Source organism: Erpetoichthys calabaricus, chromosome 17 (genome assembly GCF_900747795.2).
Source record: "Erpetoichthys calabaricus chromosome 17, fErpCal1.3, whole genome shotgun sequence".
NCBI classification, from domain to species: domain Eukaryota; kingdom Metazoa; phylum Chordata; class Cladistia; order Polypteriformes; family Polypteridae; genus Erpetoichthys; species Erpetoichthys calabaricus.
The window spans coordinates 23,240,917-23,263,368 of record NC_041410.2 but is presented as its reverse complement, the minus strand read 5'-3'; the positions used below and the strand labels follow the sequence as shown (position 1 = coordinate 23,263,368).

General features: G+C 37.3%; 1 protein-coding gene across 1 annotated transcript; it reads left to right on the top strand.

The window, feature by feature from the left end:
* LOC114667215 (uncharacterized) lies at positions 1 to 21,926 on the top strand. The gene is made up of 6 exons (XM_051920497.1): positions 1 to 159; positions 4,171 to 4,362; positions 5,129 to 5,502; positions 7,783 to 7,851; positions 9,550 to 10,035; positions 17,444 to 21,926. The coding sequence occupies exons 3-6, from the start codon at positions 5,191 to 5,193 to the stop codon at positions 19,118 to 19,120; spliced, it is 2,544 nt and encodes an 847-aa protein (XP_051776457.1). The 5' UTR covers positions 1 to 159; positions 4,171 to 4,362; positions 5,129 to 5,190; the 3' UTR covers positions 19,121 to 21,926.
* The last annotated feature ends 526 nt before the right edge of the window (positions 21,927 to 22,452 follow it).

Sequence of the window (22,452 nt, the reverse complement as noted above, 5' to 3'; positions counted from 1 at the left end):
TCTGGGAATTGTAGTCGTTACCCGTTTACATTTAACACCAGCGATCCACAAGCTGGATGGTTGCGTTCCGGAATCCGGGAAGTGAAGTGTTCTTCTTTCGGTTTTGTTGTTGCTGTTCAAGTGTATTCTGAAAGTAAGATCTCTTGTTATCCTTAGTTGGTGAGTACCCGTACGTTGTTTTCTTTTTCTTTTTCTCGAGCCGGTGGTGTACTCTTGCAGAGGCTTGACGACGGAATGCGCAGAGTGGGGAGCTGTGTAACATTTTCATGGCAGTGCAAGTTGATTATCGAAAACGTGTTCGCGTTTGCCTTTCCGCAACGAGTGTCGTGCAGACTGCCAGTCCATAATGTCCATGCCTTTACGTGAACGTATTAGAGGTTTGGCTTTGGAGCTGCTTTAAATATTATGGTATAAGACATAGGCTTCTCGTTATGAAGTAACAGTTGTGTGTGCGTTTAAGAGTGGAAAGTGGCGCCGAGATACAAAGTGGGTTTCGTTGAGAGCTACAGTGGGCCTGGCAAAGAAAGAGGCATACGCAGTGATAAATATAACTTGAAGGCATTCATTCGGGAAGCGTAGTATGGAAAAAACGAGTTTTTAAATTAACATTTAGTTAATGATGCAGATTGAACAGCCGCTGCTTTTCCCCCATATGGCAGTTGTGGTGAGCTGGTATCTGAGGGGAAGTTTCAGCAGTCCAGACAGTACTTAGGCGGTGATCGAGGGCATTCCACTTTATAATCTTTAGAATGAACAGACCATACAGCGTGCACCATGATCAGTATTTTCATAATCAAAGAAATCTGTTAACAATCAGTTAAAATCATCTTCTTTTCATATTATGCTCACTTTTAATTGCATACCAAGCCCACGACCATGACGAAGTTTTCAAGATATTTCAGACCGGTACTGTATACCACTTTAGTAATAAAACTACACTACTGTATATCCCTAATAAATATAAGGACTTTAGCCCATTTTACTACACAGTCTTGCACTGTGCCCTTACCGTAAACTGCTTCATCCTTGCGTGGCACACCAGCTTTAAAATCGCACCCTCTCTGATTCTAAAACCTTTTGAGTTTTCTGTTCCAGCTTATCCAAAGTCTGTGATTGGGTACTTAGTGGGTGCATTGGACAGATGGATAAAATATTTTGAAAATTTTCCACGTTAGGAGCCTGCTTGTTGCAAAAGGTGATACAATCATAGTCGGGTCTTATATGTCACACATTCTCAGCCCCCAACTCACTTCTGCCATATAGAATGCATATTCACTGTTCTCAAAATTTGTATAGATACTGAAATAGCAAAGTTTTAAACACTATGCTGTGTGACACAATAAATTGCAAAGTCTAAGTAATTAATCTTTTAAAAAATTTTATAAAAACTTGAAGAAAAACGTCACCATAGATTAAGAGAAAATTCATAACACGTGTGCACATACAAAAGCCCCTTCTTTATGAAGTAATAGTTCTAGGTCTTATCTATGTTATTTGTTCCATTCTGTTTTGTATTAATGGTTAGACAAAATTGTATTCCCTTATATGTTAACATTCTTGCATACACCCAAGTCTGATTAATTTGTTACAGGCAAGATAACTCTACAATAAAACATTTACATGTTAGATTGGTGGTGAGCTATACTAAACTGTTGATAATAATAGAGTGTATTTACTTATATAACTTAAGTATTCTGAAAGTCAAACATTTTTATTAAAACTTGGCAAATACCTATGTGAATATAGCAAGATCATTAGTTAGATTAGCTCTTACAGTGACTAACATGTTTGCAGTTGATCTTTTTCAAATCTGATGTACTTTATTGGAAGAAAATGAAGTGTGGGATTAGAAGAAAATGATATATATAGGATTATGTAATGTGAATTAAGTTCCTCAGTGATCAGTCTAGGGTGGTTAACACTTTGTAATTTATTTTAAAGTTAGACTAGTTTATTGCTCAACTTTGTAAAATTTGCAGAAGTTACCAGAATTGAATGGTTCGCGGTCCATTAATATGGATGGACATCAAGACAGTCCTGTAAGCATAAACAACACATCTTCAGTAGTTTAAAAGTGCCCTTATATTCTTATGTACTTTTTCATTTACTTAATATTTCCAATAAGCATAAAGCCATGCCTTTTCTTTCCAAAATCTGCAGAGTGGAATCTTATTCTACACCAGTGACAAAAATGGCATGAGTCCCTGAAAGTTTTCTAAATGGACCTGTTTTTTTGCTTTTCTCCACAGTCATTTTGAAAATTCTGGTATGACTGAGTACATGGATGTTATTTAATTATGATAGAGCATGCACATTTACCACAAAAGAAAAATGATCTCCTTGTTAGACAATCATCCATTACAAATAAAGGAGGAACACACTTTGTTAAACTGCTTGTGTGCCCCAGCTTAATAATGTGCTAGTGGGTTTTAACACTGTTAATTCATGTTTGAACTACAGCCCACAACAAAATTAGAAATATATATGAACATAACAGTATGCTCATGAGAAATTACCAAAATAAAGGCTTTGTTGTCTTGTATCATTTGTTGTCTGTCAAAGGATAAGTTCTGTATTTTTGAAAGTAGAGTTATTTTTTTAACAGTTTGACAGACATAAATTTGTTCATGAAACTTACATTGTTAGGTGAAGCTGTACTTGTAAAATACAAAAACACCTTATATCCACCAGCAGCTTAAAATTATGCCAAGTGGGGCACCAGAAAAAAATGTGAAACCAGAGCCCAAAAACTTACTGACCATGTCCATATTGAAGCAGGTAATGTTCCCTCACATTGAGAACAAAAGACATTTGATGAAGTGGAGACCTGAAGGCTTGTTTGGTTAACTAATAGCTAATAGCATTTCCAACAAATCCACATCATGAGTTGTCTTTGCTGCATTATCAGTGACAAATTTTGGGTCTTTATCTTTAAGGCCCCATTCTTTTAATGCATTTGTCAGCACTATAGCAAGATAATTCCCAGTGTGGCTGCAAAGCTTGCAAAACTGTCTATGTAGTGGCAAGTCATTATCACATATGAATTTGGCACTCTGGAGTATGAACTATCACAGGAAATCAAGCAAAATGACTCCTTCTATTGGCTAACTAAAAAGATTACAAAATGCAAGCTTTCAAGGCAGCTCAGGCCCATCTTGCCAGGAGAAGGGGCCTGAACTGCTTCAAAATGTTGTATCTTGAATATCATTTGCTTGTACAAACAAACCAGTCAGTTTTTGCTACATTCATGGGGAATTCACCTTGATAGTACAGCAAAAGTTACTTATAGCACTTGTTAAAAAAAAAAAAAAGCCTACCATATTTATTTTGGCTATAGAGTTGGCAACCAGGATAAAGTTTGGACTCCTTAATTTAATTTTTTTTTTTTATATAATATAAAAAAAAATTTTCTCCAATTTTAGACCTTCATCTTTCACAAACTAGATGTGTAACAACAATTACCCTGCCACATTTGCATTCATCCATCCATTTTCCAACCCGCTGAGTCCAAACACAGGGTCACGGGGGTCTGCTGGAGCCAATCTCAGCCAACACAGGGCACAAGGCAGGAACCAATCCCAGGCAGGGTGCCAACCCACTGCAGGACACACACAAACACACCCACACACCAAGCACACACTAGGGCCAATTTAGAATCGCCAATCCACCTAACCTGCATGTCTTTGGACTGTGGGAGGAAACCGGAGCGCCCGGTGGAAACTCACGCAGACACGGGGAGAACATGCAAACTCCACGCAGGGAGGACCCGGGAAGCAAACCCGGGTCTCCTAACTGCGAGGCAGCAGCGCTACCACTACACCACCATGCCGCCCCATTTTCATTCAGCACTTTCAAATTCATAAAGAACACCTACATTTTTTGGTGGGAGTGAAAAAAACGTTTTTTGCAAGCCAGTGATATCTTGAGCATTTGATGGAACAGATTGAGGGGTGACAGCCCCCAAAAATCACAAATAACATTTTAGTGTTATTTTATGTTTACTTTCTTATGGATGTTGTACATAAATGAATTAGTGAAAAATATTGTTGAACTTCTCTTTTGACAAATCAGCCTTTGGTTTTGTGGGAGAGACAGTGGCACTGTTGGAGAAGCCAGACCTTTTGAGATGTAATTTCTTGCATTCCTATGCCCTTTGATGTTCTTTTTCAGGCTGTACACATGCAGAATTATTCCAGACTTCAGTCTTCACCATCCCCCGTACTGGCATAAAAGAGGATCAACATAAAAAGGAAATGCAGTATTGGAATCACCAAATGTTACATTACCTGCTTTTTTTTTAGGCCTGTCCAGGTCTAGCACAGCTGTGTGGCCAGGCAGACCAAGCATGTATCACCCTTTTGGGTAAGTTGAAATCTAAATGTGTTGGAAACTCTAAAGTCTTCATGCCCATAGGTGATATGGTGTTTATGTCTTCATCAGTTTGTTACATATTTAATAATCAAGTCACGATATTGATTTTGTTGATCCTGGTGTCAGGACCAATTAAACTCCAAATTTAGCTTCCCATTAACACAATTTTTCCACTATTTCCAAATTAGAAACTTTGCTAAACGAAATCTACCAAATTTTCCATACCTCTCACCTATTTCTATTCCAGAAGAAATATTGATCAGTTTTGAGGACTTGGACAACATTTCTATAATACAGGTGCTGGTCATAAAATTAGAATATCATGACAAAGTTGATTTATTTCAGTAATTCCATTCAAAAGTGAAACTTGTATATTAGATTCATTCATTACACACAAACTGATGTCTTTCAAATGTTTATTTCTTTTAATGTTGATGATTATAACTGACAACTAATGAGGTTTTGCTGTTAATCTTTTTAAAATGAGTACTCAGATCTTAATTTTTGGCTAATTGGACAGCCCTACTGCAGATTTGTTTTTTCTGTATTCAGAGTCAAAGTTAATATTGAGCATTAAAAATAATATGGAAACTATGCAACACCACTTTGAAAAGCTCCACTGTAGCCTTATCCACTGTAGTAACCAGTACCCTTGTGGAGATTTCATGCCTAAACTTTTTTTGGTGCAAGTTATTTTTGACATAGTTATAATTTTAGGATTTATTTGAATTTAATGTTTTTTTTTTGTTTCTTTTAGATTTTTTGGCATATTTGGCAGATGACTTTGTTCTAAATTGATGGAAAATCTGTACTATTAAAATGGCATTATGCAGTGCACTCTTTTGTCCCAACTCAAACCTGTCTTCACAAGGAAAGCAAAAGACTCTCCTTCACCGATTTCCTCCTTGTGGCTCCAGTCTTTTTCTCTTGTGGAAAGGAATGGTTGGTCGGTCGTTATTGCCTGATAATCCTCGCCTCTGCTCCTTGCATTTTAGCAGTGATCAGTATATCACACATTGGTTATCACCAGAAAACATTCCTGGACTAAAAAAGTGGAAGAAGAGGAGGCGGCTAAAAAGAAATGCAGTCCCTTCTATTTTTTTTGACAGTGATGGAGATAAATATGAGATGGTATAAATGTATTTATTTTTTTTCTCCTTTGGCATGATGCGATGCTTTCCTTAGTTAAGCCATTTCAGTTAACATCTGTAGGGATATAATTACCCTATCTTCTCAGGGTTACATGCTTTTTATAATAAAATAAAGACTCTCTTTTAAATGTTTAGTGAATCTGAACAGCATGTTGATAATGAAATTAATTGAATTATTCAGAGAAGCAGTTTTGAAGATTCAAATCCTGGCATACAGTGCATCCAAAAAGTATTCACAGCACATCACTTTTTCCACATTTTGTTATGTTACAGCCTTATTCCAAAATGGATTAAATTCATTTTTTTCCTCAGAATTCTACACACAACATCCCATAATGACAACATGAAAAAAGTTTACTTGAGGTTTTTGCAAATTTATTAAAAATAAAAAAATTGAGAAAGCACATGTACATAAGTATTCACAGCCTTTGTCATGAAGCTCATAATTGAGCTCAGGTGCATCCTGTTTCCCCTGATCATCCTTGAGATGTTTCTGCAGCTTAATTGGAGTCCACCTGTGGTAAATTCAGTTGATTGGACATGATTTGGAAAGGCACACACCTGTCTATATAAGGTCCCACAGTTGACAGTTCATGTCAGAACACAAACCAAGCATGAAGTCAAAGGAATTGTCTGTAGACCTCCGAGACAGGATTGTCTCGAGGCACAAATCTGGGGAAGGTTACAGAAAAATTTCTGCTGCTTTGAAGGTCCCAATGAGCACAGTGGCCTCCATCATCCATAAGTGGAAGAAGTTCAAAACCACCAGGACTCTTTCTAGAGCTGGCCGGCCATCTAAACTGAGCGATCGGGGGAGAAGGGCCTTAGTCAGGGAGGTGACCAAGAACCCGATGGTCACACTGTCAGAGCTCCAGAGGTCCTCTGTGGAGAGAGGAGAACCTTCCAGAAGGACAACCATCTCTGCAGCAATCCACCAATCAGGCCTGTATGGTAGAGTGGCCAGACGGAAGCCACTCCTTAGTAAAAGGCACATGGCAGCCCGCCTGGAGTTTGCCAAAAGGCACCCGAAGGACTCTCAGACCATGAGAAAGAAAATTCTCTGGTCTGATGAGACAAAGATTGAACTCTTAGGTGTGAATGCCAGGCGTCACGTTTGGAGGAAACCAGGCACCGCTCCTCACCAGGCCAATACCATCCCTACGGTGGTGGCAGCATCATGCTGTGGGGATGTTTTTCAGCGGCAGGGACTGGGAGACTAGTCAGGATAAAGGGAAAGATGACTGCAGCAATGTACAGAGACATCCTGGATGAAAACCTGCTCCAGAGCGCTCTTGACCTCAGACCGGGGCGACGGTTCATCTTTCAGCAGGACAACGACCCTAAGCACACAGCCAAGATATCAAAGGAGTGGCTTCAGGACAACTCTGTGAATGTCCTTGAGTAGCCCAGACTTGAATCCGATTGAACATCTCTGGAGAGATCTTAAAATGGCTGTGCACAGACACTTCCCATCCAACCTGATGGAGCTTCAGAGGTGCTGCAAAGAGGAATGGGCGAAACTGGCCAAGGATAGGTGTGCCAAGCTTGTGGCATCATATTCAAAAAGACTTGAAGTTGTAATTGCTGCCAAAGGTGCATCGACAAAGTATTGAGCAAAGGCTGTGAATACTTATGTACATGTGATTTCTTAGTTTTTTTTATTTTTAGTAAATTTGCAAAAACCTCAAACTTTTTTTCACGTTGTCATTATGGGGAGTTGTGTGTAGAATTCTGAGGAAAAAAATGAATTTAATCCATTTTGGAATAAGGCTGTAACATAACAAAATGTGGATAAAGTGATGCGCTGTAAATACTTTCCGGATGCACTGTAGCTGGTGTCTGTGTAGCGTATGCCCTTTTTCCTAGTTCAGTACTGGTTTTCTCCAGATGCTGTAGTTCCTCTCACATGGCAAAACACATGCATTGAAGGTTAATTGGCAATTAAGATGTTCAAGTGTGTATGTGTATGTGCGTTCCTACCCCTTGTGATAGACTGGTATCCAAACTTCGGTTCTTCTACCTTGATATTCAGTACTGCTAAGAACAGGTTGAGGTTCTCTGCAGTCATGCCAATGAAGATTTTGTAATTTAGCTTATTTTTCACCAAACTCTGAAAACAGCTGCAGCAACAGTATTCAAACATATTCTTTGACATGAAATGCTGAAAAATTAAGAATTAGCATTACCATATTTAAAGAGTCTTATTAAACAAATCATGAAGCTATACAAGGCATACTTAAGTTTTTGTATTTTTTTTAAGGTGCCTGTCACAGTAAAAGAGGAAACGTATGATGGAGAGGATGATTCGTTGGGCCTATTTGCCACGTCTGTAAGTATATTTTTATATATGTATAATTTAAGCAATTCAAGTCCAATTAATAATCTCAAATATGTTGTTGAGTAGAACTGATCATGTATTGTGTATTTTAAAATTTTCTTCTAGAATTAAAAAAAAAAAAAAAAAATCAAGAGTGTAGTATTCAGTTCAGTTTCTAGTAATATTTTGAGTGTGCCTGGACTATTAAATACATTATTTCTGCCCCTTAAATATCTTTTGCAACACTGAGAATTGCATGGGCAATTTTTTATTAATCTAAATGATTTCCTTGGCTTTGAATACTTTGCTTATGATATTTTATAGCATGACACTTTGACATTCTTTTACTTTCAAATGTTAGTCATTTTGCTACTGCTTTTAAGGAACAGAGCCACAGGAGAGCTACATTTAGTGTGTAAGATAGCATGTTGTGGGTTTGCTCTTAGTCCACTGAGTCTATGCGTGGAAGTGCGTGTGTCTATCTGTCCGACCTGGAAGTGCAAGACTACAGCATAAAGCTCAAAGAGCCGGCAAGGCGGCCCCAAGTTAGAGTTGGAAAAAGAAGGAAGTAAGAGGCTACAGCATGAAGCTGAAAAAAAGCGACTCTGTTGCCAAAGTGAAACTGCTGACAAAAGACAGACTTGCTTAGCCACTAATACATAAGGGAGGCAAGCACATAAGCAAAACGAAACCTCTGAGGAGAGAGAAACTCACTTAGTCACTGATAGACAAGGGGGGCGAGCACGTCCGCAAAACGAAACCGGCGTCTCTGCATTTCATTTTTTTTTTTTTTCTGACAATTTCAATAGTTTCTAGGAGCCTGGGCCTTTTGCAGCACAAACTTACACAGCTAGTACATTTATAAATTAAGTGTTGCAGAGTCCCCTATCACAACATTCATTTGTCATAGTTTACTTTGTGCCTACTTTTGGTTCCTACATATGCATACATAAATTTAGGTCTGCAAATTTGATGTCACTGCAAGTCAATTCATTTAAATATGGACATCTACAGAAATTTTATTGTATATGATATAAATGCAGTGGGGATTTAAAGGCATTCCAGTTTAGAGACCAGAAACATAACTTGAAAGAAAATTTGCACCTCTAAATCTAAGATCTTTTTCCTCTCCCAGATAAGAGTGGCTTGCTCTCTAGCAGGTTACAGGGGAGAAGCAGCCTTAAGTACAAATGATTAGTTAAATCAGCAGAAGCTATCTTTATTTATCTTTCAATTGGTATGTACTAAAAAGTCAGAACATTGAGGGAAAAAAATGAATGGACTCCTAAACCTAATAAAATAAATACAAATAATTACAATGTCAAAAACATCTTGACAGATGTGTTGTTACAGGACTCAAAAATGGCCTTAGTCCTAGGCTAAAAGAGTTCCCATTTGGCTAGTAATTTTTGTAGTGTTAATAATGTAGGCAAATGTTATAAAAACATTTGATAAAATCCTTGCACTCTGTTAATATAAACAGTTAAAATGAGAACTACAAAGATCTGCAATTTATTATTTATAGTTAGAAACTGAATTATAGTGCACATTCAAATGTATATATGTTTGTGAATATACATAATGTACTTTATAATGTATATTACTGATTGTCTTTATGCAGTGAATTCTATGGACCTTTTAATTTGATGTAATTCTGTTGAAGATTTTGTTCATGATCTTGCTTAATATTTTGTAATTTGTAAATTTTAGGTTAACATCGAGACTTCTGATTCACATGCATCAAGAATCTCAGAAGTGTCTAAACAAAGGCAAGAGTTTCCTGTTGTGGAAAATTCTCATTTGAAAAGAAAACAAAATCAATGTTCTCTTGTTTCAAACCACATTGATGAAAATCATTCAGTAAGCGAGAATATGGAACTTTCACAAATTTCATATCAACAAAATGATTGTGCAGTCACAGCTGTCCCAGAAAATGAAAAGGAACAGAAGGACTATAAAAGTAAAATGTGCAACTTTTGTGGCTTAAAGTTTTGCTATCCCTCAAACTTAGGAAGTCACCTGCGCATTCACAAATCATTGCCTTTGCACTGTTCATTCTGTAAAAAATACTGCAGGACGCATTGGATTCTTAACAGACACCTACAGAAACATGAAAAATTGCATTTGCATACCCAAAATGTGGATTCAAAGAGGAGCCAAATAAAGCAATTGGTCAAAACTAGAAGAATGCAGAAGGTAGGTAGTAACTGCAATTAAATATATACAGTGTGTGTGTGTGTGTGTGTGTGTGTGTGTGGAGTCATCTATCACGTTTAAAAATGTATCCTGAACTGACAGCTGCTGTTTTTGATTGAAAAGCACAACTACATTACATTTATGTCAACAACAATATCCAAAGTCTCCACAGGTTTACAAAGTATAATGCTATTTTCCCTAAACTTCTAAAGAGAATTATTCTCAAAACCCCATATTTATTGTTCTGAAATGCATTTTTTGATTATAATTGTATATAATTGTAATAGTGTGCTTTGTGAAAGGCCCAATGTAAAATGAGATTTTATTCATTGGCTTATGGTCTGCAGGCGACAGTCACATTAGGACCTAGTCCCTTTACTGTACCTGATTATTGAATAGTTTCCTGTTTGTTATCAGCTAAACCAATAGCCTTCTGTCCTAGGAAAAAATAGGCTTTCAATTATCAAATAGAGGGAAAAAGCCAGGTGATTTTTACTGTCTTCTCTCCAGGCTATGGAAGTAGATGAAAGCTCATTTATATTCCATGCTGAGACAAATTTTGGATCATGTGTACACACAGTAATATAGTTGAAAAGAAAGTAGAGAAGTGTATATTTCAAAGGTATTTCAATAACCTGCACATTAGAGCTGATATAGTTAAATAGTTGCTTGCTTCATTTGACTTTGGTACCTTAGATGTTTTGGACATGATTGATACAATAGGGTACTGCATTATTTTTAGTAGTGATGCATGTTTTTTTTTTTCTTCTTTGGTGCCTTCTCTGAAATGTACAGTTGGTCAACTTTTGGCTTCTTTGGTCATATAGATGATACAATACTACCCTTTGAAATCCTGTGGAAAGTTTAGATTTTGATACAAACTGCAATATCCACATTCAAGTACAGTATGGTTGCATTTTGTTTTTCACCATGTTACAAGAGAGAAAGTACTTTATTAGAAGTATACAATTTACAAACACTGTCAGTGTAATCCTGCATGTTACTAAATAGGGCTGTCTGTAACCTTAGTCTTTTTGTTCTTGTCACGGTCAAAGAATTCCAAGAATTTTGTGTGGAAGAAACCCTTCCCTGAAATAGCTTAGCATAGTCAGCTGCAGTATTAACTTTATCATATTCTTATTGAATAATGTATTGTGAAAATGTCACATCAATTCACTGACATCTGAAACATGTAGCAATGTATGTGAATGTAAAGAAAAGACTTAAATTGTTTAAGGAATGCTTGTTATTTTAAATAGAACTTTAGTGAACATTTGAGATCCTAAACCAGGGTTGGCTACCTTTTTAAAGCAAAGAGCCATTTTATCCTAAATGTATGACCTAAGATTTGCAAAGAGCCACAATGGGTAGAGAAGGAGGTTTGAGATACGATTTTTTTTTTTTTTTAATGCAATATGGGTATATATGCATTTAACAAAGATAAAAAACTTCACATACTTAAAGAAAATAAAAAAAAACAATTTGAGACTTATGACACTGCATTTCCGTGCAGAGTTGATTTATGTTCAGTGAGTAGTTGGAAGTCTTCAATTTTAAACATGATTCCAAGCTTACGCCATTAAGCTGACTACTTATCTTGCTTTTAATATCATTCATGTTGGAGAATGTCTGCTCACAATTATAAGTGGACCCAAAAATTGTCAAAATTCCTAATACTATTTTGAGTGGACAATAATAGTTTGAAAGGCTGACCTGTTAGTTGTACTTCAAACTGATCTGTTAGCTGTTGGAAATGATGAAAAATATATTTGATTGGCATTTGCCACAAATGGTTTTGTCAAGAATGAAAGAGTGGACTTCTAATCTCTGAAATCTTTAAAGCGACCAGTAAATGAATCATGCATTTTTGCAATAGCTGTTAGAAAGAACTTGCTATCAAAGATATTTCCTGTAGTTTCCAGATGTTTTTTAAGTTTCAAAATGAAACATATTTACACTGTTCCATGTCTTCTGCGAACAAAAGTAGATTTGTTTGAAGAGGGTACAAAGCCTTTATTTTTACCCGTCATTACTGGGTGATTCATCTGTAGCGATAGATACCAATTTATCGATATCTTCACTTCGAGTTTGTCCTTTAAGAGGTTTCAAAGTCAGCAATTCTTCATGGAGACCTTTATTGGAAACATATCTTCTAATAGGGCTAATTTGTGTGATTTCCTTCACGTCACGACTCGTCACATACCAAAGAAAATACAGATGCCGATTTTTATATCATTAATCTGTTGAACTGCCATATTCTTGCCTATCTTAATGATTCTGTCATGAATGGTTTTTGCGGATAGTGGAGTGTCTTATTTTTTTTTTTTATATTTTCTTTATTTTTGAAGCCAGAGTAGAGATGTTCAACCAAATTTATAAAGCACTTTTTTTTTACATATTTTCCATCTGTTGAAAGATTTCTGTGCTTTGCAATCCAACGAGAAATAGCAAAACTTGCTGCTTGTTGCATATTTTGCTTTAATTCTGTCACTGCTTTTTTTTCTTCTCTGAATGAATATTTTTTTGCAACTGTAAAAAAGTGACAAATTGTTAAGTGACATTCGAGATTTGATCTTTTTGTTATTGGATAGCATTTCATTGCAAACTAGACATGTTAGATTTGAAAGTCCATAGAGTTTTGTGTCTCAGATTTAAATCACTCGGACGCATAACAGCGCAAAGTTGACTAATATTACAACATTGTTCAGTTCTGTAGTGACAGTCTTCACCCCCCTCCTTTCTTGAGTAAAGTTTGTTTGGCTCTGCAGTCATCTGCCCTTCACTCTCCACTTTACTAATTTAACTGTGTTGACTGAGGAGTGCAAAATGTGCTCACCACTCCGAACTCTGCTGCCTAGAATATGTAAATAGGAGAAAATATAATCCTGTTTATGAAGACCTGGGAAGGCATGGTGACAATTAAACACAAAATGTATATGAAAGAATTAGGAATCCCAATAATTGAAGCATACTTCCAATCTTGTGTACTGAGAAACTCTGGAGAGCATATGATTTGACCGAAGACATAATCTCATCAAAAAGAATGACTTTCAGGAAGATGCAGATGATGCTGTTAAGAGGTTAAATGGAACAGAGGTGTGCGACAGACCACCTGATTCACATATAGCTAAAGAGATATCTAAATGAAAAATAATTAACCCATAAATGAATTATTTATCTTCACGAAAGTATTATCAAAAAATATATTAGGACATGAAAATGTGAATGCATCTGTCGTTCTAGGAAGAGCCACAGCCACATAATCAAAGAGCTGCATGTGACTTGCAAGCTGCAGGTTGCTGACCCCTGCCCTAAACAATATACAGTATAGTTTAATATCAGTGTCACTACCTAAAGACTGAATGTTAAGAATCAAGATCCAAATGAAAATTATATATAAAGATTAGTTAGTTTAAAGCACAACAACTTGTTTAGTTTGAATGTCTGTGTTTTGAGGTGTGACTGGAGTACTACAGTCTTCAGTAGTATAAGCCTGGAGGAGATTCTTAATGCAATGCCTATGCTTTATCTGTCTCTCTACTGCCATCTAGTGCTTCTTCTTCTAATTCATTTGCGGACAAACAAAGATCAAGATCCAAATGAAGATTATATAAACAGATATAAAATAGTCACACACGTGCAAATAGGAGGCTTAAAGAATAAGGGTAACACATCTGCCCAGGGGGCGGCAAGGTACACTAACTCTCTTTCTCACCTACCACTAGGCCCAAAGCTCGACTGGGAGTACTAAATAGTTTACCGCATTTTCTATCAGACCAGTCCCGCCCTAGTATCACAAGAAAAGGTGGGTTGGGAAGGACCGCTACGGGGTATCTTTTTAGCATCCCTCCGTGACAGATGTAACACAGGGCAGATTTACAGTCATATGAAAAAGTTTGGGAACCCCTCTTAATTCTATGGATTTTTGTTTATCATTGGCTTAGCTTTCAAAGTAGCAACTTCCTTTTAATATGTGACATGCCTTATGGAAACAGTAGTATTTCAGCAGTGACAGTAAATTTATTGGATTAACAGAAAATATACAATATGCATCATAACAAAATTAGACGGGTGCATAAATTTGGGCACCCCAACAGAGATATTACATCAATACTTAGTTGAGCCTCCTTTTGCAAATATAACAGCCTCTAGACGCCTCCTATAGCCTTTGATGAGTGTTTGGATTCAGGATGGAGGTATTTTTGACCATTCTTCCATACAAAATCTCTCCAGTTCAGTTAAATTTGATGGCTGCCGAGTATGGACAGCCCGCTTCAAATCATCCCATAGATTTTCGATGATATTCAAGTCAGGGGACTATGAAGGCCATTCCAGAACATTGTACTTCTCCCTCTGCATGAATGCCTTTGTAGATTATCGAACTGTATTTTGGGTCATTGTCTTGTTGGAATATCCAACCCCTGCGTAACTTCAACTTAGTGACTGATGCTTGAACATTATCCTGAAGAATTTGTTGATCTTGGATTGAATTCATCCGGCCCTCGACTTTAACAAGGGCCCCAGTCCCTGAGCTAGCCACACAGCCCCACAGCATGATGGAACCTTCACCAAATTTGCCAGAAGGTAGCAGGTGTTTTTCTTGGAATGCGGTGTTGTTCTTCCGCCATGCAAAGCGCTTTTTGTTATGACCAAAAAGCTCAATTTTTGTCTCATCAGTCCAAAGCACTTTGTTCCAGAATGAATCTGGCTTGTCTAAATGAGCATTTGCATACAACAAGCGACTCTGTTTGTGGCGTGAGTGCAGAAAGGGCTTCTTTCTCATCACCCTGCCATACAGATGTTCTTGGTGCAAATTGCGCTGAATTGTAGAACGATGTACAGATACACCATCTGCAGCACGATGTTCTTGCAGGTCTTTGGAGGTGATCTGTGGGTTGTCCGTAACCACTCTCACATTCCTGTGCACATGCCGCTCCTGTATTTTTTTTGGCCTGCCAGATGTGGGTTTAACAGCAACTGTGCCTGTGGCCTTCCATTTCCTGATTACATTTGTTACAGTTGAAACTGACAGTTTAAACCTATGAGATAGCTTTTTGTAGCCTTCCCCTACACCAGGGGTGGGCAAAGTCATTCCTGGAGGGCCGCAGTGGCTGCAGGTTTTTGTTCCAACCCAATTGTTTAGTAAGAAGCACTTATTGCTCTAGAAACACTTCTGCTTCATTTTAGTTATCTCCTTCATTAAGATTTTGAACCCTTATTGCTTATTTAAGTCTTAAATAGCTGCATTCTCAGTTTTTAATTGCTCCTTATTAGCAATAAGATGCAAATGACAAAAGAAACCAGCAGTTATCCATTTTGCTTGTTACCCTTTACACCTGTGTGTATTTATCATGCACTATTTGGTTTAATTAAATACTTGGAAGGAAAGAGAAGAGAAAAAAGTGAAGGATTGAGAATTACCCATCCGTTTTACACTTCAAAGTATTTGGATGATATCCTTAGAATGAAAAAAAAAATCTAGGATATGAGAATGACTTGACATAGCAGAGTTAAAGCACTAACAAGCCATGAAATGTAATTATTGGCAAGGATTGTTTTCTAATTAAGCAACTGGGTTGGATCAAAAACCCGCTGTCACTACGACCCTCCAGGAATGACTTTGCCCACCCCTGCCCTACACCATGATACTGAACAGTCTTTGTTTTCAGATCTTTTGAGAGTTGCTTTGAGGATCCCATGCTGTCACTCTTCAGAGGAGAGTCAAAGGGAAGCATAACTTGCAATTGACCACCTTAAATACCTTTATATCTCATGATTGAACACACCTGTCTATGAAGTTCAAGGCTTAATGAGCTAATCCAACCAATGTGGTGTTGCAAGTAATCAGTATTGAGCAAGGACATGCATTCAAATCAGCAAAATTACAGGGGTACCCAAACTTTTGCACAGCCAGTTTTTCACATTTGATTTAATTTCATACAACTAAATACTGCTTCACTAAAAATCTTTGTTCGGAAAAACACCCCAGTACTCAGATGTTCCTTGAAAATGAAAGACATACCACTATTATCTTTTTTTGTTGAAAGTAAATTATTATGCAGGCTGAAAGGAGTCACATTTTCATATGACTGTATATGTACAGAGTTCTCCGTATATACACTTAAGACTGGTCATTTGTGTAGTCGGCTGTCGCGTTAAGACATATTGGCGAGCAACGACGGTGACATTGCTGTCATCAGGGGGTTGGCCAGGGCACACAAAGCACATTCCTGTGTCCACCTGCATTCTGCCTCGTTCCCGGACAGGTTGCACGGCAAGCAGCCCGGGGACTTCGGAACAGGCTCCAGTTTATGTGTACGAAACTTTTGTGGGACGTAGTCTCTAGGGAGTCCACCAGAGCACCATTGTGCCCTCCCAGATTGTGAGGCCAGCGTGTTTTTTTTTTTTTTTTATTAATCACAAGCCGTAGGAGCTTGCTCCTTGAGTGAAAGACTCCCCAGGCCGGCTGGGCAAAACTGTCGGGAAGATGCTGCAAAAATAGGAAGCAGGCTACCTGCTCCACCTATTGGTAGGTGGTGAGTTCCCATGGCCATAGCCACCACCCCAACTGCTCCCAGAGGGCCGTAGCCTGCTCTGGGATCGACCCCTCTGGATCAAATACCCAGCGACTTAACGCCTTTGCCTGCTGGCCTGGGGATAGCCATAACCATTAACGAGGATCTTGGTCTCGATGGGCGGCTCAGCTCTTTCATCCGAGAGAGCGTAATAAGCTCTTTTCATTTCTTCCCCAGAAACCAGCCCACGTCAATATATTCAAATATATTCTTTTGAAACATTTTAAATGTTTTAAAGCATGTGCTTTTACTTGTGTGTTATACTAATCAACTGTGTTTACAGATTTGTATTTAGCATTGGAGTATGTTGTTTTGCTTGCCCTATTACCCGTGTGTTTTGGCGATTACATGTCTTTGTTAACACAGTACATGTCGTACTAATAGGGAGATGTTCCTTGATCTTCAAAGCATTGAAACACTTAAACTTTATTTTTGTATTAACAAATGGAGTACCTCAGTGTCATTGCTGGTGTAGACATTTGTTTACTCTGTTTAAATCTTGCCTCGATGTTAATTACTTGTCACAATTGTTGAGACCTTGGAATATTGTTCCTGCATACTGATCCTTCCTATAGATGCTTAAAAGTTGAAATTAGGTCCTTGATCTCCCTTGAATTTGCCCTTAATGCTAAGATTATAGGTATTGGGTAGAGTGGTGTAAGGATGGTCTTTGTGGTGCCAAATACCATGCTGTATCTATGATCTTCATCTGTATTCTAAGGGATATTTAAGCATTTTTAAGTATTCATATATTCTCATTAAGAACCTTTTAACTTGTTTTTCTAAAAGTTCTTGTAATACCTTGTTTTTCCAAATTGTATTTTCTTTTTCAGGATAACATTCATCGGACCATCTTAGATGGGAGACAGCCAATTACAAAAAGGTCAAAAACAAGGCAAGATTTGCAAAACTCTAAAACCTTTTCTGTCTTGACGACAGAAAGAAGCCAGAGTTCATTGGCATTTCAAAGCTATGAAGATGCTGAGATTATGGATAATGAGTCTTGTCAGGAGAATGATCACAGACCTGGTGTTCTTCCAAATGTTGCTAAAGATAAAGTTGTTGGCAAGAATTATTTATGTAACTTCTGTGGGCTGAGCTTTTTTTACCCTCACAATTTGGGAAGTCATTTGCGCATTCATCATTCTCAGTCTTTGCAATGTTCTCATTGTAGAGAACAGTGCAGAACACACTGGCTTCTTAACAAACACCTGTACAAACATCGGTCTGGTACTTCAGGATTGCTGTCCCATGTCCGGGAGGAGTCCAATCAGAGCATACTAAATAAGTCAAGCCAGTCATCCAGCATTCTAGGATTTAGATGTAAGGTGTGTGATAAGAGCTTTGCAAGCAAGTTTTGGTTAGGAATGCATTCTCAAATTCATCTGCCAAGTTGGTACAAAGCACAGAAAAGCATTCATATCAGGAGGAAACAGGTCAAATCCAAACCATTAAAAACTGATAATCCACTACCTCTTACTGCCATTCTCAGTGGCAGCCTCACAGTGTATAGCGGTATGCATGTTTTTAACCCTTTTAGCCTACTGCCAAAACGGAAAAGCCAGCAAGAGACATTGTGTGTGTCTTCTGTGTCCTCTGACAGTCAGTCTGAAAGCAGTAAGAAGTTTGCTGATGCCAAGAGGGATCTAGTCTCATCAAAGCAAGAAAACATCAATCCATTGAGCAAGACACCAAAGTACTCCACAACTCTTGACGGTAATATGTCAAGCATGCTTAAATCAGTGGGGCAAACTTCAGTAGCTAGTGATCACTCTTTTTCCAACCTGAATGAAAGTACTGATCCAGTATTAATAAATTGCCAGAATACTGTAGAAAGAACTGATGAAGTCTTGCTTTCTAAAGAGAAGCTCATTCTTCTGCCCACAGACTCTGCTTTACTGAATAGTACTGGTCAAATACAAACTGAAAGCAATCAAACTGGTTTTGTAAAAAAGGCCTATATATTTCAGCCACTCTCGGAAGTAAGAAAAAGTATAGTGATCAACAGAAAAAACCCAGAGGAGCAAAGAAAAATCCCAACAGTTGCCACAAAAGCCTTTGAGGAGCGCCAAGATGGTATTTTGTCCTTGTTTAGTGACCTTAGCAAGAATGTGAATCTGCAATCATCCAATTCAGGAGCAAGACCAAAAAAGTGTAATTTATCAGAATCCTTGGCATCAGAAAACCAAAAACCGCCACGGAAAAAGTCACTAGGCAAACCTCAATGCCAGCAGTGTGGTGCTCTATTCACTCGGTTTTATTCCTTAAAGAGACACTTGAGGTCTAAACACAATAGTGCCAAGGAAGGTTTTTCCAAGAGTGCCAAGTCTTTTGCCTGCCAATTTAATATACTCTGGAAAGAAATGCATAACATTAAAAGTTCTCCTTCTCCCAGTTACTCCAAGACTTTGCAAACCTGCAAAAGCACAAAGAAAGCTGCCAAACGAGCAAAATTCCACTACAGTGTTCCTATTGGTAGAATTTCAGCAGAGGTGGCTCCTAAAAGATGAAAAGCTTTGTTTGATGAAAGAAAAAATGAGTGTTGGGTTTCATCCCCATTGACTGATGTCACACACGTGCGCATGAGAGGCAGCTAAAGGGCTTAAGTAAGGGCAATTCCAAATCAGACCAGGATGTGACAGAGTGCACAGACTCTTTTTTTTTTTTTTTTTCCTCCCTTTCCTGCAGACCATTCATGGGAGATTCCACCTGGCCCTCTTGACATCACTTCTGGGTCTGACCCTATGGAAGAAGACCTTGCCGGCTCTGGCCCCTGTGATGTCACGTCCGGGCTCGAGCCTATGGTTGAAGACCCTCATGAGCCCAACCCCTTTGATGTCACTTCCTGTCTTCCCCTTTAAAAGCCTGCACCTTTTCCCTATTCCCTCAGTTCTGTTTTGGACTCGGTTTTGTGCACAGCAGTGCTATCATTTAAACTTCAATTTGCAGCCAGGAAACCAAATATATAGGTGGCTGCCCCAAACCGTGTGCTATGGCTCTTTGTGGAGTCTGTGACACTGAAAATGCAAAACTACTTAAGAACTAGACATGCCTTTTAAAAGGTTTGTATCCTTCTGAAAAGGAGGGCAAAATGTCTTTTAGCTTGGTCCAGAGACTTTTAATGTTTTCATGACTGCCTCTCTCATGCTAAGAAAAAAGCAAAAAAAAAAACAAACCTTGGCATCACCGTGTAAGTGAAGTTGATTGTCATTGTAATAATACTTGTTGTGTGTGTGTTTTTTTCTTTTTTTTTTCTCTTTAATTTGCTGGAAAAGTCATTTTATCACACATTTTGTACAAGATGTACTGAAGCATAAATTGGATATGAAAATTTCTCAGTAATATAGAAGGTGAAAGTTACCATCTGTGTACTTTTGATAAAATTGTTATTTAACTTTGATAACTCTGCCTCCATGAAGAACAGTCAGTTAATATGCCACCCATTTGGCATTTCAAGTGAAATTTTATTTGTCTCATGTAAATTATACATAGAGTACAATATGCAGTGAAATGATTTTATCATGTTATTAAAAGTAATTTTAGTTAATAACCAAACTTGTAATAAGCTCATGGATAAAGCTGCATTTTGTTTGGTGACATTTCAGTACAGAAACCATTAATCGGGTTATTGGCTAATAATGGCAATTACTTTATTAAAATTCTACCTTCCTGTATTCTCTTTTAATAGAATGTGCAGAAACCTCACAGCCAATGACTTTTGGCACTATAGCAAAACTTGTTTTATTCATCTACTTAGAAGGAAACAGTTAATAAAGAACTAAATCATTTTCAGAGCTTCAAGAAAAAAAATGTGGGTCTAACTACTAATCCATCTATTAATTTTTTTAAACTTGCCATATTCAATTTTAAGGTTGAGGAAATCTGTAGTCTGTCCTAGAATTCGCAGGTGCAAGGCTGGAAACAGTCATAAACCAGAAGAAGGTTAACAAGCACACCTTTGGAATACGAAAGGTAAATTATTCTTTTTAGAAATTTTCATCAAACTTTGGGAGGACACCCAAAGTCGGCCCAAACGGAGACCGTACTAGAGGTCAGAGACAGACTTCTGGAGCTTTGAAGCATTACTGCTAGCCACTACGCTGCTGTGCTAATAGGTTAGATTAGATAAGATAAACTTAATACTACCCTGAACCTAATAAAAAATCAAACCATATATAGTGCCCATCATTTGGTAAAACTTGCTTGTTCAATAGCAGGCTCTGTTTAATGGATAAGTAGCCAGGATATTGTTGGCACCTGTACTTTGTTGAAGATTTACTGTTGGATTCTGAAAAACAGGGAATTTGTAGGAAAAAATATATTTTATAATGTGAAACAGTCTAATTTGAGTCTGTCTAAATAGCTGTAACTTTTATTATACAGTGTTGATAAAAAAAAACGGGGCCACTGATATATTTCTGTATCTCTTACAGTACTACAAGTACTGTTCTTGGGCTTTATTTTATTACATAACATTTTGATATGTCATAATGTGTAGATCAGTGATAGCATCATGAAAGGCTAAAACTGTATTTTTGTATACTCCATTAGAATGTTAAAATATAATGTTAAGTGATTGCACACACTAATTCTACCTAAAACTCCAAAGATGTTCCTTATTTTAGTTTGTTTTACAAGAGTAATGAATCTTCTCACGGCGTAAACTTGTGGTCATTTTTTCCTGCTTCAAGTGAATCACAGTATGATAAAATCACTTAGTAGGGACTGAATGTAGCACCTTAAATCTTTTAAAACACTGTATGGTATATGCAGTGAAAATTGATCTGCAAATACATATAGTAACTGCTGAATTATCAGAGAAGTAATGATGGTGTAATTTACACATGGAAGTTTTTAAAAAGTTTGCTGTATTTGTACTGGAAAATGTATTTCTAAATAATCATACTGTACTTTAAAAACTTCATCTGGAATATATATATTTGTATGTAAAATAAATGGTATAATATATGGTTAATAAAATGTAACTCATAGTACCAAGTCTTTAAACTTTTTTATTAGGGCCATGTTTGATTGATACATGGCTACCTAAGTTCTAAAACATAAAACCGCTATGAGCACTTTCAGACAAAATGCAGGATTGTGACCAAGGCAATATTTTATGAAGTTTAGTAGATGATTCATCAGATCTGGCCATTTTATTCAGCATTACTACTACTGGAATAGATAGGATTATATTTGTTAGCTACAATAATATTCTACAGTAAATGCCTTTTGAATGTTGTTACTCGGTATGTCCTCTTACATATTCTCAAAACCCTGAAAAATAACTAAATGCAATTACATTAATAAAACCTAGTCATTTGTTTATAGGTTTGTTCAAAACATATCATGGTGAAATTATAATAAAATTAGTTTTGCCTGTGAAGTGTGAAATTTAATATTAATTGATATATGTATTTGGAATCAAATTTGCTGATTGTGTGGGTTTACCCATCTATAGCTACATCTGTAAACAATACAAAATGGGTAAAAGTTATCAAAATGATAAAAGGTCATATAAAACTGTCATGAAGAGGCTACATCCTGCCAGGGGTTTTAAAGGAAAACAAGCGTTTGTAAGAAGAAAGGATAAAACAGATTGTTACTGTTGATTTATATACTGCTCAAAAAATTAAAGGAACGCTTTTTAATCAGAGTATAGCATCAAATCAATGAAACGTCTGGGAGATTGATCTAGTCAGTTAAGTAGCAGACCGATATCTGCTCCTCAGAGCAAGGAGGAACGGGATGAGCAGTGCCAGAGCCCTACAAAATGACCTTCAGCAGACCACTGGTGTAAATGTCTCTGACCAAATAATCAGAAACAGACTTCATGAGGGTG